This window comes from Physella acuta, unplaced genomic scaffold, assembly GCF_028476545.2.
Source record: "Physella acuta isolate Inbredline_101_S28 unplaced genomic scaffold, ASM2847654v3 ptg000255l, whole genome shotgun sequence".
NCBI lineage: Eukaryota > Metazoa > Mollusca > Gastropoda > Physidae > Physella > Physella acuta.
In genome coordinates, this window is record NW_026731774.1 from 852967 (window position 1) to 871513 (window position 18547).

General features: G+C 35.0%; 1 protein-coding gene across 1 annotated transcript in view; it reads right to left on the reverse strand.

Moving 5' to 3' along the window:
* LOC131938708 (uncharacterized) overlaps window positions 1-17539 on the reverse strand; it is a gene marked incomplete at its 5' end in the record, with an annotated part of 37971 nt that extends 20432 nt beyond the window's left edge. Inside the window, 6 exons of the mRNA XM_059296838.1 lie at window positions 7700-7777; window positions 8922-9123; window positions 11186-11236; window positions 12668-12781; window positions 15545-15650; window positions 17336-17539. Of these exons, the coding sequence (XP_059152821.1) occupies window positions 7700-7777; window positions 8922-9123; window positions 11186-11236; window positions 12668-12781; window positions 15545-15650; window positions 17336-17539 (755 nt within the window). The remainder of the gene's footprint in view (window positions 1-7699; window positions 7778-8921; window positions 9124-11185; window positions 11237-12667; window positions 12782-15544; window positions 15651-17335) is intronic.
* Window positions 17540-18547: the final 1008 nt, after the last annotated feature.

Below are 18547 nucleotides of genomic sequence, written 5' to 3' on the forward strand. Positions count from 1 at the left end.
AAGTATAGGTATGAGTGGTGGATGCTGGTGGAGCAGGGGTATGGGTATAAGAGGTGGATGCTGGTGGAGCAGGGGTATGGGTATAAGAGGTGGATGCTGGTGGAGCAGGGGTATGAGTGGATGCTGGTGGAGCAGTGATAGGGATATGAGAGGTGGATGCTGGTGGAGAAGGGATAGGGGTATGAGAGGTGGATGCTGGTGGAGTAGGGATAGGGGTATGAGAGGTGGATGCTGGTGGAGTAGGGATAGGGGGATGAGAGGTGGATGCTGGTGGAGCATGGGTAGAGGTATGAGAGGTGGATGCTGGTGGAGTAGGGATAGGGGGATGAGTGGTGGATGCTGGTGGAGCAGGGGTATGAGTGGATGCTGGTGGAGCAGTGATAGGGATATGAGAGGTGGATGCTGGTGGAGAAGGGATAGGGGTATGAGAGGTGGATGCTGGTGGAGTAGGGATAGGGGTATGAGAGGTGGATGCTGGTGGAGTAGGGATAGGGGGATGAGAGGTGGATGCTGGTGGAGCAGGGGTATGAGTGGATGCTGGTGGAGCAGGGGTATGAGTGGATGCTGGTGGAGCAGTGATAGGGATATGAGAGGTGGATGCTGGTGGAGCAGGGGTATGAGTGGATGCTGGTGGAGAAGGGATAGGGGTATGAGAGGTGGATGCTGGTGGAGCAGGGGTATGAGTGGATGCTGGTGGAGCAGTGATAGGGATATGAGAGGTGGATGCTGGTGGAGAAGGGATAGGGGTATGAGAGGTGGATGCTGGTGGAGCAGGGGTATGAGTGGATGCTGGTGGAGCAGTGATAGGGACATGAGAGGTGGATGCTGGTGGAGCAGGGGTATGAGTGGATGCTGGTGGAGCAGTGATAGGGATATGAGAGGTGGATGCTGGTGGAGCAGGGGTATGAGTGGATGCTGGTGGAGCAGGGATAGGGGTATGAGAGGTGGATGCTGGTGGAGCAGTGATAGGGATATGAGAGGTGGATGCTGGTGGAGCAGGGGTATGAGTGGTGGATGCTGGTGGAGCAGTGATAGGGATATGAGAGGTGGATGCTGGTGGAGCAGGGGTATGAGTGGATGCTGGTGGAGCAGTGATAGGGATATGAGAGGTGGATGCTGGTGGAGCAGTGATAGGGATATGAGAGGTGGATGCTGGTGGAGCAGGGGTATGAGTGGATGCTGGTGGAGCAGTGATAGGGATATGAGAGGTGGATGCTGGTGGAGCAGGGGTATGAGTGGATGCTGGTGGAGCAGTGATAGGGATATGAGAGGTGGATGCTGGTGGAGAAGGGATAGGGGTATGAGAGGTGGATGCTGGTGGAGTAGGGATAGGGGGATGAGAGGTGGATGCTGGTGGAGTAGGAGTGTGAGAGGTGGATGTTGGTGGAGCAGGGATAAGGATATGACATATGGATGGTAGTGGATGCTGGCGGAGCAGTGATAAGGATACGACATCTGGATGGTGGTGGAGCCGGGATAGATATATGAGCGGTAGATGCTGGTGGTTTGTGGCTAGGGATTTGGCATGAGATAGCTGGATGGTGTAAAGTATCGATCGAAATATGTCAGGTATTGTTTAGATAGACGTTGAACGAAGGTAATACATCAGCAGAAGGAAAGATATTCATCGATCAAGGAAGGGGCGTTTCAAGACTAAGGGAAATAATTGGATAAGCCATAATTAGATTTTGGGTGAGCAATAACGACCGCGAGATGTAGGCTATATTACATAGTTTTAGTTCTAGGAATAGAGTAAGTAAAGTTTGCATGGGACTAGATGCTAGGTTGATTACCAAAGCATGATAAACAGACGGTTACTGATAAAACTAATTCAAAGCCAAATGTTTTGTATCGCTATGCCAATAAGCCAAGGCGTGGTAGATTGTAAAAACCCGAGTGGAGCGATATCTACAATATACTTTGTTATCTTATAGTAATGTTTACAAGCGTGAATGATAAAGAATGTGATCTAGTTTCGAATCTTTGTTAAAAATAATAAATTATAATAATGCAATTTATAATGTAAAGACAAAACTCGATAAAATTAGAATTATTTTGTTACCGAATGCAAGTGGCTATAGTCATAGATCTTTGCAGTCTGGAACCCTTCTCAGATTTTGATGGCATCATTTTGTCCAGCTAATATTGAAACCAATACTACAGATTTTTTTCCAATGATTTTAACAGTTCTCTTATATGTTGATGTGAACGTTTTATACCACAACGCATGAAATAAATGTAAATATTCTTGTAATCGTTTTCTGCATTAGGTCACATCACACATTATTCTATCTCATCTACAGTTCTTTGTTACCATGCTGACATTGATGTTTATAGTAAGAACATATTTCTCAACAAATAATAACACTGCGTCAACTATTCATTACCGTCATTACATGTATGTTTACATTTAGAAACCTTTCCCCACATAGGTTTATAGATTAACACTGTTATAATTATTTTTTACGATCTTTACAATAGTGTTTACGGTACGTTCATGACATTTATTTTAATACAGCTATAATGCATTGATACCATCTTTACTATTATGTTTACAGTAAGAAAACATCCATCACAAATAGCTTAACACAATTCATTACTACGATCTTTACATTAGTGTTTACAGTATAAAACTGTTGGTCACGTATATGAATAAAGATTGTAAGCCACTATTGTAAGAAAACATCCATCACAAACAGCTTAACACAATCCATTACTACGATCTTTACATTAGTGTTTACAGTATAAAACTGTTGGTCACGTATAGGAAGGAAGATTGTAAGCCACTATTGTAAGAAAACATCCATCACAAACAGCTTAACACTGCCCGTGTCACACACTGTTGAACCGTGTATTGTTCAACCTTCGCCCCGCTCAGCACATAGCTTTATGTTTTACTTTACTTTGGCATGCTCGCAGTAAATAAGCGAATCTTAACTTATAATATTTATTTTATGTTTTTCTTCATCGATATGTTATTGGAAATCGGTCTCGGTGCATTAATGTGAGTTCAAACATGCGTGTTAATCTTAAGTCTAGTTCAAGGCCAATAACCGCACACAATCAAAAACCGTGCACAGGATATTTTGTTCGTTTTCCTCACCGAGTTATTCCGGCAAAGAAAGAACATAAAACGTACCACAAGTGAAAGGCAGAACGTAAACAAAATATATAGATAGAACTATTTTTTTAACCTCTGTGTATAAATAGCACCCAATGCTACTTTTTAGGTGAATGATGATATTTATAGAAATGTCACATAACCAAAATGTATATCACAATAATACATTTCTTTAACCTCCTTGCATTAATTAATAGCTCATAGTCACACAAGGCTGTTATTCACGTCAATGATGGTATATATAAGACATGATGTCACCAAAATATAGACAACAAAATGCAATAAAACTTGTACCTACATATCTATATATATAATTCTCTTCTGGGAGACGCTAGAAAACAAGCTGTAAGCTCGCTCCCTACCACCCCCACCCCTACATGGTCTGGTGAGCTGTGGTTCACGCTAAATGTTTACAAGCAGAGGCGGGTTTAGTGACGACTATTAGGGGCAGATAATTTAGTTTGAAACGATTTTAAACGTAGGTGGGAGGGAGGGGGGAACTAAGTGGAGTTTACTGTAACGGAGGTGAGGGGGGGGAAAGAGGGGGGGGGGGGGGTTATCGTCCTTAACGAGCTACTTATAGTGTTTTAAAGAAATATTTTCAGTGGCAGCGTTGGTACTGTCGAATTCACAAATTATAAATTACTGAAAAGTAGAAAAAACAACAACTAAATAGCGGCGTATGATATGCCGCGGGTCGGCTCGTCCTTTATATTTAGACAGCAATTTGTATTTGCCAGCAATCGCTAACATTACTTGCTGAGGTAAAAACGAAAGGGAGTCATTCTTGTAAAGTTAGATCTAGTTATTTTACATAACATTTCTTTTTAATGTTATTTTATTTTTTATAATTGTAATCTATTCGAATAATACAGACGTCCTCACACTTCTCATAGCTTCCATAGTTCGATGTTTTATTCAGTTAACCCAATTTTCATTTTATTTGTCTTCGTTTACAGTTACTCAGTTACCCCCTGACGCCTCACGATTACACGGCTACTCCCATCTTTATTTACAACTGCCCGAGTAAAATAAATCCCATTCGTTGGATTGTTGATACTCTCAAACCCTGGAATAGCGAACACAATGCGTGAATATCTGTGAGCTATGTGTCGCGCGCCATCTGTTACCTACACGAAATACGATGCGTTAAGTTGAGCTATGTTAGTTATGCGTTTACTAGTTGAGTAGTGTTAACTCGACAAGCCAATAGGGTATAACCGTTACCAGAGTCTGTGTCAATAGTACTCAGGTTAATGAGACCCACCACACGAAATACGATGCGTTAAGTTGAGCTATGTTAGTTATGCGTTTACTAGTTGAGTAGTGTTAACTCGACAAGCCAATAGGGTATAGCCGTTACCAGAGGCTGTCAATAGTACTCAGGTTAATGTGACCAACTACACGAAATACGATGCGTTGAGTTGAGCAATGCTAGTAATGTGTCTACTAGTTGTGTAGCTTTGACTAGAAAAGCCAATAGGGTATAGCAGTTACCTCAGGCTGTTTTAATAGACGCAATCTATTTTCAAAATCATGTAAGGTGTTAGTACAATAAATATTGTTATAAAAATCTGACTGGTTGGATTTTGGTGGTCTTGACTAAAGATTTGATGAAATTATTTGATGTTTTTTTAGTATTTTCTGGCTGTGCAGCTTTTATAAAATTAATTCTAAAACTATTAAATTTCTAAATTATTTTCAAGCTTAAGTTGTTATTTTTTATTATTTTATTATTTTTACGGTCGCTTTGATTGAAAATTGTAAAAAAAAAAAATACATTTTTTATCCATGTCAACAATACTAATGGAAGGATTCTCGTCAACTCGGTAAAGTCCATTGGCCAATAGTACTCAGGTTAAACTACATGGAAATAAAATTCGAATATTATTGTCATTTTCCGAAATAATAATATTGGTCACTATTCGAAGGTGAGGTGAGATGTGTGGATAGGAAACAATAGAAAGTCATATCATGGAAAGGAAATGGCGATGGATTGGGCAGACTCTTCAGAAGGATGCTGGCTATAGAGCCAGACAGGCCTTGGAGTGGAACCCTTAGGGCTAGCGACGACCAAAGAAGACATCGGTGGAGGAGGCTGAAAGGATAGGAAGCAATTGGGAACCGCTGAAATTAGTGTTAGGATACCGTGGGGAGTGGATAGCCTTGACAGAGGCACTATGTTCTGCAAGGAACAGGAAAATGATGATGTGTGATGAATAGAAGGAACACATAAACAGTGCTTTTTTTTTAAAATTGTATTTATAACGCCTAATACCAAGAATGTGTTTAAGAATATACCAGTGAAGAGGGTTGACATCAAAATAAAAATCAACACTGTTTGATAAGTCAATACCATTTCAATTAACAAATTGATTAAATAATTGTTCATACTTAACAAAATACTGCGAGATGTGAAAATGCTCTAAGGCAGAAAAATGCTGAAGATACTTATGGAAAACATGCGGAAAACAAAGAGATTGAAAAACCTAAATACATATTGGTAATCGGTGATATTTATTTCATTAAATACTTAGATGTATTTTTAAAACTGAAAACAAAATAAACGGTTCTACACTGTAGTAAAATCTCGAGCGTTAGTGTTTGTTTTTAGAAGATCAAGTTTAATTCGGTAAGGATGTGTAGGATGGCAGCCGACAGACAAGCAGACATGGGCTTAAAGCTACCTGTTAATCAACACTAGACAACAGCGTTGTTGAGGGGGGGGGGGGACGACAATGTCTTGTTTTAGACACCAAAACAAAGAAAATGCGCGTTAAGAAAAGATCACTCTTACTTCAGAAAACAAAATAGCTAGGGGCTGTATACATTGTATGTAGCGTGTAGGAAGTTTTGTCTTAATCGCAATTTGCCACAAAGTTCGATGTCGTTAAGTCTGGCATGTAGCTATATTTATTGTTCATCCATATTTAAGTATAGGCCAATAGTTCAGATACCGTTGAGCACACCCAGCTATAATAAGTACTTTACTAAATTTGGAGAAAGTAAGGGAAGGTGGGCAAAGTACTGCCCACAATAACTCTATATACGCTTAAGTAAAAGAAATAAGCAATAATCATATACTTCATATACTCAAGGAACTATATGGTCGAAATGGCTAGCTTTATATACATTATATATATATATATATATATATATATATATATATAGCTTTAAAAATATAGCTATATATATATATATAGCTATATTTATATATATATATATATATGTTTGTGCGTGTGTATAGACCTATATATAGAAAGATATATAAACATATATTCTTATATATAGTGGTTGTATAAAACATTCTTTAAGAGAAAGAAACAAAACGCATATGATAAAATCAATAGAATTCCGTCCTCGATATTCTACTTATTACATAACAATAGAAGGCAGAAACAATAACAATCGCAGCGCTCTTTTGTAGCCTGTATGGAAATGGCAATAATGATAATCAAAAAACATCCACTCCTTTCCTCATCCCCTCCCCATGGCAATGTATGACTAATTAATGTGACATTCCCTACGCACGCCGTGTAGCAATGATGACAATCTAAATAAAACTCCAGATTGCAGAAGAGTGCACAATGTTTATTAATTACAATTTATATTTTTAAAAATGTTGCCGTTTTTTTACGCATTCAGGGGAAACAACCAAACTAAATACTCAGCACTTCCAAGTTATACTCAAAATAAAAACCTCAAATATTTTTTTACGCAAAATTGGAAACAGTATTGTGTTTTAATTTGGTCATGTGTGATAAAAACGCTGTGAATATTTCATTATAAATAACTTATCACTGATGATTTTATATATTTTTTTTCAAGACTGATGGACCAAATATTAGCACAAAATGTAACAATCAATAACAGGTCAGTACTACATTTGCACTCTGTGTCAAACTGTAAAATACGTCTCGCAAAATATTTTAATGTTTAATGAATACAAAATCGACGCATTTGAATCGTTTTACTTACATTATTTCCAAAATTGTGCTTTTTAGATACATTACACAATTGTAATACTTATGTTTGAGACCTTATATTTTTAGTCTCTAACTATTAGCAGTGTATGTGTGCTGATAACAAAATAAAAACCTAAGAGATGTAGTTTAGGCTTAATAATATTGTTAGAGTTATGTTTAGGTTTTATTTAAGGTCTTGTGAAAGAAAAAGCAATAGGAATGTGGAAAGACAGATAGGGACATGATTCGATTATGATTATCGTTAATCTAAATTCACTATTGTTAAAACGTAAGTTTGACCGTTTAGCCGTTAAAGGACTATTCATTGTAGTAATAACATTTTGAGTGAAAGAATAGAAAATTATGATACTTTAAGAAAAAACGAAAGTCAAAACATGCGATGTGCATAAAATAAAATCCAATTTAAGTGCAGTATAATTATAAAGACAAAAGAACGACAAAATAATAGACAAACAACTATTTATTTAGAAGGCGATCAACAGTCAAACAAAACGGGGCCTAACCTATTCGACAATAAGGGTAAATAATCGCAATGAAATGGAGCTAAGCAGAGTTGCTTTAAGGTGATTGGTACAAAATTCTAAAAACTTACATCAATTCTTTCTCAAGCTCCGAGACGCGGTCACCATCAGGGGACGATTCTTCTGACGTTGTATCGCTAATTACCGTCCTGTTAATTAGCATGCATTTAATTATAAAACGTCCCGAAGCAGTCATAGTGAAGTACTGAGTTTCCTTAACGTATGAAGTGTGATATAATTATTCACGACAATTTGTTGCTTTTTAAAAATATTTTTTTAAAAAGTTTTCTGGTAAATTTGAAGGTCAATGGGTAGACAAAGTAGAGTTTAATAGTTGTTTTTTTCCACAGAGTAGGCCTACTTTAAATTTTTTTTTCACCTTTTACAAGAAGTAAATAATTTGTTTTAAAGATTACAGCGATCCCGCACTACTTAGCGGTCGATTTATCGCGTTAAGCCTAAAGTCTCGAATTCGCAGCAGGGTTCAAGACAATAGAAGAAGGCGTCAAAATGCATTTGCATACCTTTTTTATCAATAATCTCACTATTCTAAGACTATTATGCTCAGATGTTAAATCACTAGGTTGCTAACCCGTAAGTCTCGAGTTCGAATCCGGGATTAAGTCAGTAGGAGCCGAGCCCACTCATGAGCTCTAGGAACAGTCATTGTGCCGAAAGTAAAACTATTTATAGCCATAGCCAGCTAATATTAACAGGCGCTCTAAATGGACTGCATAATTCAAGTTAATTGATATCTCACTTATACATCGGCTTATTTTAAAAACTACTCCTATAAATTAAATTTATCATATAAAAATGTTGCTATATAGAGCAAAGGCTTGAAAATTACAAAATTTAAAAAAAAGCAATAATAATTTTAAAATAGCACTATTGCTAGATCTCATTTTAATTAAGTCTACTTGATTTTTAATCTATTTATTATTTATCCTAATTATTTATGAAATCATTTTCTAGTAGCCTATAAGTTAGGCGTTAATGTCAATTTTAAATTATCTAGCAAGTAAATAGGCCTACTTGTAATCTAATAAGCATTTAGCTGTCAAAGAATCACATCATATTTTCAACACAATATGTAATATTTTTTTCAAGCACGGGAACTCTACTTCATCTACTCTACAGACCGCCAAGTGTCGTGATGGTAAATGAGTAAAAACAAAACCATGCTTAGAAATGATAGACTATTAAAAAAAAAAAAAAAAAAAAAAAAAAAAAAATTAAAAAATTAAAAAATACCAAGCATGCGCAGTGGTCGCCCCGCTTAAAATAACTCACCCTATAGCGGCGTCCGTGTCGTAGGCTTCCCTATCACTGGCGCTCCGGCCAACGAGTTTATGACGTGCGTCCGCAACGACGTCATCGCTGTTGTCGGTGCTAGTGCTGCTGCCGGACCAGTGGACGCCGGATTCTGCCGGCACCGTCCGTGACGTCCTCATGGACAGCTGGCGGTTGTAGTTGAGATAGCTGAGGGCTGATTCTGGACGGCCAAAGACAACAAAGATGGCGTCAGTCACAACAAACAGGAAACACAGACCTTTGGTACAAGGTCGCAGAGAAAATTGAAAGCGGGACCGGAAGTGAAATGAAAACATTGACATTGCGTTTCTCAAATTAACCAATAATTAGCCTATATATATATATATATATATATATATATATATATATATATATATATATATATATATATATATATATATATATATATATATATATATATATATATATATATATATATATATATATATATATATATATATATATGTATATGTATATATATATGTATATGTATATATATATATATATATATATATATATATATATATATATATATATATATATATATATATATATATATATATATATATATATATATATATATATATATATATATATATAGGCGTATACATTTTACCTTAAAATCTAAAAATATACTAATGTAGATGTTTTTTATAGCTTGCTCAATCCTTTTGACGACGGCTAAAGTTATCACGTGTTTATATACGAAAGATAAAAGTATATTCGTTTTTTCAATGATATACAGTCAATAATTACTCTTTTAAGCATTACATACGCTTAGCTTAGCGTAAGTGTAGTAGATGTGCTTATTGCAAATGTGTATCTCATCAATGTGTGTACAGCCACTGTGTATAAATAAACGGTCATTACAAGTACACAATCTGAGTGCAGTCAGTGTGTACACATTAGCTGTTAAATTACATTTAAAATGAGTCAACATCAGGAGACTTGTACTCACGGAAAAATCAATATTAAAAATAGATGGACTCTTTGTTTTTAGGAGTGTTTTAAAAATGTTATTTGATAAACTAACAAAAGGTGCTATTAATGTTTACTTTTGTTGTTTACATTTGTAACAGTTTTAAAAAATCGGAGAAAAGCGTGTACCTGTTTAATTAAATACTTATATCAGTCTCCATTTTATTTCTATATTTTACTCTTCTTATTTTATCTACTCCTAACCAAGTTGATTACTTATATCATCATGGGTTACGACAAAGCTGGAACTAAATATTAAGCAATTTAATTAAAATGTATATAGCAATCAATATTATAACTTGTAATTTCGATTCCACATTTTATTTAACTAAAACATTAATTTTCTTTTTAAATACTTTAAGGTTTATAATTCGTTCTTTGATAATTAACTGCATATTTTCCAATAAACATCTTCCTACATAATAATATATTGTGAATGCATAAAATACGCTAACACGTAATAAACCTGCATACAAAAATAAATGTTCAAGCATTTATGTCTGTAGCACACACAGAAAAATACAAAAGCTAATCACACAAAAACTAGCACTAGCTAAAGAAACGAAACACAACTAGGTCAATCACCCGACGTTAATGAACCAGTATTTGGATGACTAGTAGCAGAATACAGACACATGCAAGATGCAGTTAGTACAGAAATGGGATTTTCATGCAATTATAACAAAATAAATAGCTAGCATAACAAACATTAGTGTTTAAAAACTTCAATGAAAACTCTAATTAAACTGAAAAATGAAATTGAATTAGACACATTATATAAGACATTTTATCATCCTTTTTACAATAATTACAATTTTCTGTTTCATTTAAGTAAATAAAAAGTAATTCATAAATTGTATGAAATAAATAATTATCTAAACAATAGATATTTTTACTTTTCTGTTTTTTTTTATTATTTGCTTGGCCTTACAAACATCTGAGAAATGTAGTATATATTCACTTGAATATCAAGCTAGTACACAGCACAATATACAGTTGTTGTTTTTTTTAAGCAAGAGATGCGTACATTTATTTTCTGCAAAAAAGATGCATAATTGTTTTTCTGAGCTTCAAATGCATAAATAGTTTTTTTTCTGAGCGAAAGATATTGACATTTCTATTTCAACACAAAAGATGCATACATTTTTTTTATCTAAACAAAGCTACAGAGCCATGTTTATAAAAAGATCTGAAACAATAGAGGCGAGTAGCAAACAAAAAGGGTGTAGGATTAGCCCAGTTGACTAGTCGGAGCACAATGTTACCTTCCAACACTGGGGGCAGGGAGAGCGAACGGTCTTTCTCAAACTTAGACGCTGCATGCCATGAGAGAAAAGGTGAGCGAAGGTTAAAGGTCGATCAATCAATACATTACATCGCATTAATATTAAAGTGAGTATAGGGGAAAAATAAAGAGTCATATAGATGGGTAATGTATGTAAAAAATTTAAACTAAAAAAATGTAGCTTTACTTTAAATTTTAATTTTAATAATTATTTTATAAATCGTTGCAATAAATATAAGATTTGTAAAAACCATAATTAAAAAAATGGGTATATATTTAATCTACTAACTTAAAAAAATAGTCCTATCCTATTGAATCTTTCAGAAAAAAAATTATTTATATTATATTTGAACTTACGAAATTATGAATACACGTTTGAAATAATAAAAATATTTTTATTTTATTTTAAAATTTATATTAATAAATATGGAATAGAATCGTGAAGAGATAGATTTAATATATTTTCTTGCACTGAAAGAATTATACTTCTATTATTCATACAAAAGAATAACTAATCAGGCTGAAACTTTATTCATCACTTACGAAATATTTTCTCCACTCTATTAGCTTTAAATATATTTAAAATGTATTTTCAGTTATAAGAGCTTAATTATATTTTTAATAATACAATGGATATTGATGGGGAAAACCACAGAATAATTTTAAAAAAATGACAATAAATAAAATGAATATTGTAATATTGTCTAATTAATTTTTTTGTGTTTATGTTTTTGTGTTCATTAAATGCAGTTGAATGGAAGTCCCAGAATATTGAGCATCATTATGTCTCTTTAATCAAAATTTAATATCGTTGTTAGTACAAAATATGCATGTGTGTTAGTATAATTAGTCTGTACAAAAACAACAATTTGCTAAAATGACCTCTACCTAATACAGCCGAGGATGTTTAAATAAAGTAGGTGAGGTGAGGATTTAATTTTCGTGAAAACGTATATAAAATGGTCTTCTTTTTCCCCTATCATACGTGCAGACATTAGGAAACTCCTAATCTGGGTTATGATTAATCATTGACTGTATTAAAATCATCTTAGCAAAATGTATGAGTTTTTGTGCAGAATATGGTTAGATTGATTTAAATATTAGTAAAAAGAAAATTCGGATATATACATTGTCATATATGACAATAGAAAATAGGAAATATATATTTAGCTATATTTTTAAAAATCGGAAAAGTCATAACATGTAAAAACAATACCCCACAACTTGATGTCCACGAAACAAAATAGGGCGGAAAAATACTAAAATACCTAAGTTTAATCTTTTGAATTAGTCGATCACCCTTAATTAGTATGTATGTGTACTATTCTATATTTAGTATAAAAAACTTCAAAATTGGACAAAAACCTTTTTTAAAAAAAATAAAAAATTAGTTGGTCGTTTAAAAAAAATAATGGGATAACCAGTTGGGTGTTACATTGTGAGATGGTGATGGTAAACGCACTTTTCTCAGATGCGCGTCCATTGTCGATGGTGTCACCCATCTTCCTCAGCTGGTGTCTCCTCCAGTCAGGGCTTAGACCTAAGAAACCCACAGTTGCGACTTGTGGTGGCTGACCTGATATAGGCGGTACAGTGGTAGGTCAGCTTTATGACTTAATGGTGGTAGGTCAGCTTTATGACTTAATGGTGGTAGGTCAGCTTTATGACTTAATAGTGGTAGGTCAGCTTTATGACTTAATGGTGGTAGGTCAGCTTTATTACTTAATGGTGGTAGGTCAGCTTTATGACTTAATGGTGGTAGGTCAGCTTTATGACTTAATGGTGGTAGGTCAGCTTTATGACTTAATGGTGGTGGGGAGGTGGTACAGTGGTAGGTCAGCTTTATGACTTAATGGTGGTAGGTCAGCTTTATGACTTAATGGTGGTGGGGAGGTGGTAGGTCAGCTTTATGACTTAATGGTGGTAGGTCAGCTTTATGACTTAATGGTGGTGGGGAGGTGGTAGGTCAGCTTTATGACTTCATTTAGGGAGGGGGTACAGTGGTAGGTCAGCTTTATGACTTCATTTAGGGAGGTGGGAAAGTGGTAGGTCAGCTTTATGACTTCATGGTGGTGGGGAGGTGGTAGGTCAGCTTTATGACTTCATATAGTGACTTAATTTAGTGAAGTTTTAGGTCAGCTTTATAACTTTATGGTGGTGGGAAGGTGGTAGGTCAGCTTTATGATTTCATTTAGTAGCTTAATTTAGTGAAGTTTTAGGTCAGCTTTATGACTTAATGGTGGTGGCAAGGTGGTAGGTCAGCTCAAGGAGGTGGGAAAGTCAAATTTATGACTTAATGAAGGTGAGAAAGTCAACTTTATGACTTCATTAGGGCAGTACATTGTGATGTCAACATTATGACTTCATGGAGGTAGGAAAGTCAGTTGTATGACATAGTGGATGTGGCGAGCAGTGACGTATGGAGTCTTGAACTCATATGCCATCTGGCTATACTTATATGTCTTTACTTTGGTCTTTATCTAATGCCTAGATTTAACATAGTGTGTCTAATCCTGCTGTCAGGCATATATCCTGATTCCACCCCACTTACAGTGGCGTAGCCAGGATCGTCTCAGGGGGGGGGGTCCAATTTTTACCCGGGACAAACTTTCGATGTGCTCCCCCCCCCCAATCTTTCGATTTGCACCACCCCCTCATACTTTATATATATATATATAAATACCGAGGGGTCTATGGGGGGGGGGGGGGGGTTATGACCCCCCCTAACCCCCCCCCCCCCTTCTGCCTACGCCACTGCCCACTTATACAGTAACATGACATGTTTACAATAACTTGAGATCTCTGATATAACCTGCTGTTGGGATAGTAACAAAAAGCATGCAGGAAGCAATATCAAGTAAAGACTTCAAAGCAGCGCTAAAATGTGGTTAAATACTGATAGACTAGGCATACCCATATATTCGTATCATATTTGACTTAGTAAACGATATTTGTATTATGTAGGCCTATCTTGTTAAATATTGATTTACATTTTGATTAAACATACCCATATATTCGTATAGCATTGAATTAGTCACAGATAATCATATCAGTCAACAATAATTGTATCGTATATCCTGTTAATACTGATTAACATGTTAACTAGGCATACCCATATATTCGCTTAGCATTGTCTTAGTCAACGATATTTATATTATATACCAGAGGCGTAGCGAGGGGGGGGGGGGGGGGCGGGGGGACATATGTCCCCGGGCGCCGACCTTAGGGGGGGCGCCAAATTGAAAGTTTGAGGGGGGGTGTACAAATGAAAAGTTCGAGGGGGGGGGTGCAAATCGAAAGTTTGAGGGGGGTGGTGCAAATGAAAAGTTCGAGGGGGGGGGGGTGCAAATCGAAAGTTTGTCCCCGGGCGCCGGGAAGGGTCGCTACGCCTCTGTTATATAGCCTACCTTACTTTTATCTATCGATAATCCCAAGCATAACACTAAGCATGTCCCTAGTACTAAACCCATGATAAATCTTTACTCTTATTGAATAATCCTTGATCTACTTCTAATATTTTGACTATTATTAGCCCGACTAACTTAAGACTAAACCCAAATAAATAAAAATGTGCAAATCATAGTCCTAAATTGTAAACATAACCTTAGTATTAGAGAGCGTTGTTAAAAAATGATGACCCTAGTTTTAAGAATTTAAACATATACACAAATAGAAACATTAGAATAATAGTAACAGAAAATAATTGATAAAACATTTATATAAGACAAAAACACACATAAAAGAAACCATCAAAATTTAATCAATTATGTACGCGTTATAGACCAGGTTAAGTACAACTTAAGTAGTCGTACACATAAAGTAATGCAAACAATAATACGAGGGGAAAAAAACTTAGACTACTACAATAATGTAGGGTAAAAACGGCAAGACAAAAATATAATCACAAGACACTTAGAAACAAAAAAACATGAAGACAAAAAGCTAAACTCATAACACGAAACACAATAAACTGACACGAAAATACACGATACAAATACCTCTGTAAAACACGTCACTAAAATAGACACGAAAATATGATTACCACTAGCCCAGAGGCGTAGCGACCCTTCCCGGCGCCCGGGGACAAACTTTCGATTTGCAACCTCCCCTCGAACTTTTCATTTGCACCCCCCCCCCTACCCCTCAAACTTTAAATTTGCACCCCCCTCGAACTTTTCATTTGCACCCCCTCTCAAACTTTCAATTTGGCGCACCCCTAAGGTCGGCGCCCGGGGACATATGTCCCCCCCCCCCCCCGCTACGCCTCTGCACTAGCCTCCATTGGCCATACAAAATCTGGTCCGTGTAAAAACGGACCGCTATCTGCCCACACACGTACCTTGCAAGGAATGGGTCGCCTCCAGGGGTCTGTGGGTGCGGGTCTGCAGTTGCTGCAGGGGTCTGCTGTCTGGTTTCTGCCTGACGATTGACAAATCGGAAGCGCTCTGAAAATGGCGGGAAAATAAACTTCACCTTTCGGTTTAATGTTTGTCACAGAGAATTTTAGATTTAAAAATAAATTGTGATTCTACTTTACTAAATTTAAAATCTTATAATTAGTATAATCGTTTATGTTCATAATTAGAACAAAATTAAACAAATGTTTTTATACTGACTGATTTATACGTATGTCAAGTGAAGGCTAATTTATTTAATTTTTAAAAGCATTTTCTCTTGTTTTAAAATAAATATTAAGCTAATTAATAACAAACAATATGTCTGTCTAAATTTAATTTTATCACTCTGCAATATGAAAATAACACTTGATTACTTGAATTATTTCCCCTAAATAAATAATTTGATAACAAATGTTTCAAATAATCTGTAGTTACAGAAAATAAATTCAAAATTGTTTGTAAAAATAAATAAAAAATTAAACCCTCTTTACAACAATCACAACGAATAAAGTAATAATGAAATCAAATAAAAACTATCATTTAGAAAAACTATGTGAAATTCTAAAAAAAACAAATACAATTAATTGCAGCTCAGCAAATAATAATCTCGATAAAGTTAGTTTTGATAATCAAAAAATAAAACATACACAACTAATATATTTATTGGTTGGATGGTTAGATTTTGAGCGACAAGACTAAATGTTTACTAATCAGTCGATTAATCGATATGCTTGTGTTATGAATAGAAAAGCAAAAGTCTATTAATTTAGTCAATTAATAAATTGCAATACACACGAGGCATAATAAAGGTAGTGGTTTCAATTAGAGAAGGATTAATTACTATGCATATGTTAATTAGCTTTAATTAGTTATATTGTACTATATTGATATAGAAAACGTGTCGGATTTGGTGAGGGTATTTGGATCTGTTTGCGGTTTCATGTTGATTAGCTGTACACTTGGCACGTCCATAGATGATGAATACTATATGTGGTATTTTATCAAGTCCAACTATATTGATAATTATTTGATTTAACATTGTGTTCATTTAACATGTTACTCAACACTCATTAGCAGTTTATTAGTTATTAACCTCTCATTTACTTCTATTACTCCATAAAAGCATGTTTCTTAATGTAAAGCTTACTTTAAACCTGACAACATCAATTGTTAAAAAGTATTATTGTATTTGTATATATATATATATATATATATATATATATATATATATATATATATATATATATATATATGTGTGTGTGTGTGTGTGTGTATGTGTATATGTATATGTATATATATATATATATTATAGGCTCATATATATATATGTATATATATATATGTATATGTATATATATATATATATATATATATATATATATATATATATATATATATATATATATATATATATATATATACATATATGTATATACATATATGTATATATATATATGTATATACTCATATAGTTTTTTATATTACCACCATCCATAAATTGGCTTAATTAAGCAGGGTCGTGCATAATTACGGACAGGTGAGATAAATACCACAAGGGTACGCATGCGCCATTTAATTCACAAACAGTAAGTAAAATTGGACGGGTATGTTGAACCATACAGTGAGGGTTTTAAAAAATGCGGTGCAACAAAATGCAACATCTAAAAAAAAAACGAAACAAAAATGTGAACAAGCCAGGCGAGGGGTGTAGATTGGGGGTCGAGAAATAGTACCCTAAGGTAATTCATCCGCTTCTGGCTGAGTAGGTCGTCGACCTTCGACGACGACTCGTTGGGTTCGAGGTTATTAAGGTCAAAGCATACCCGCTCTCTGGATTCTATCACTTCCATGAAGTTGGTGTCAAGGTCGAGGTCATTCTCCGTGGAGGTCGAGGACGTTCTGGACTTGTCGGCCAGTGCGAACTGGTCACGTCTGGCCTGTGGACAGAAAAAAAAGTATGATGTTTTGGGGTGTCAACTTCCGGTTTCGGTTTTTGTTATTTCCGCCTCATGGAAAAAGTACATTATAAATTGTTGGACATCGAGTATTAAGATTAATAAATCAGCTCTAAGATAAATAAATGTGTATCAATCGTTCTAGTTTCAGTTTATTTTGTTGAGTAGGAATAAACCCATTTCAACTTAAAGCCCAAAATGATTAGCAGTAAATCAAGTTTTAATATATTATGTCATAGATCAAAGTAATTTAAAAAAAATGTTTACAAAATAGAAAAAGATAACTGTTGTTTTTAGTCAAAAGTTAATAAAGTATAGAAAAAATATTTGAGGCTAAATTGAATAATTATATTGTTACTGCAGTATTTTATTGTTGTCGTACTGACTACTTCTTATGGTTTAAAATGCAACATACAAAAAAATTCTACGGACACAACAGGCCATACAAATACATTCGTATCTGTTGTTTTTTTGTGATGATTTTTTAAAATTATTTTTAAATACTTTTAAAAAAATATATAGACAAGTATATTAACATACGGGTGTGTGCGTTAGTCTGTACCATAATTCAAACATTTACATCAATTTGCTTTTTTTTTAGTTTTTACACATATATTCATAAATTAATACATCGGTTTCTTCCTAAAAACAAAAAAATGTGTTCTCCTAAAAGTAGTCAGAGGTTGCAGGCAGTCGTAAAATATTTTTTAACAATAGCACGTGGGTTAGTGGAACTATTTGACGTCTAGCTATTAATGAGACGTGACCTGTAAGAAGACACCAAGAAGGTTGGATACACCTGGGGGACAGTTGGAGAGACTAAAATGGACAGAGCCGCCTGGAAAGCTCTTGTCAGCGGCCTATGTCCCAAGAGGGGCGACAGGCAAACCTAGCCTAAGCTAACTATTGATGATTATATGGGTTGAGGTAAAATCAACATGACGTCATATTACTTACGGACACTCCTTGCTACACGTGTTTCCATAACAA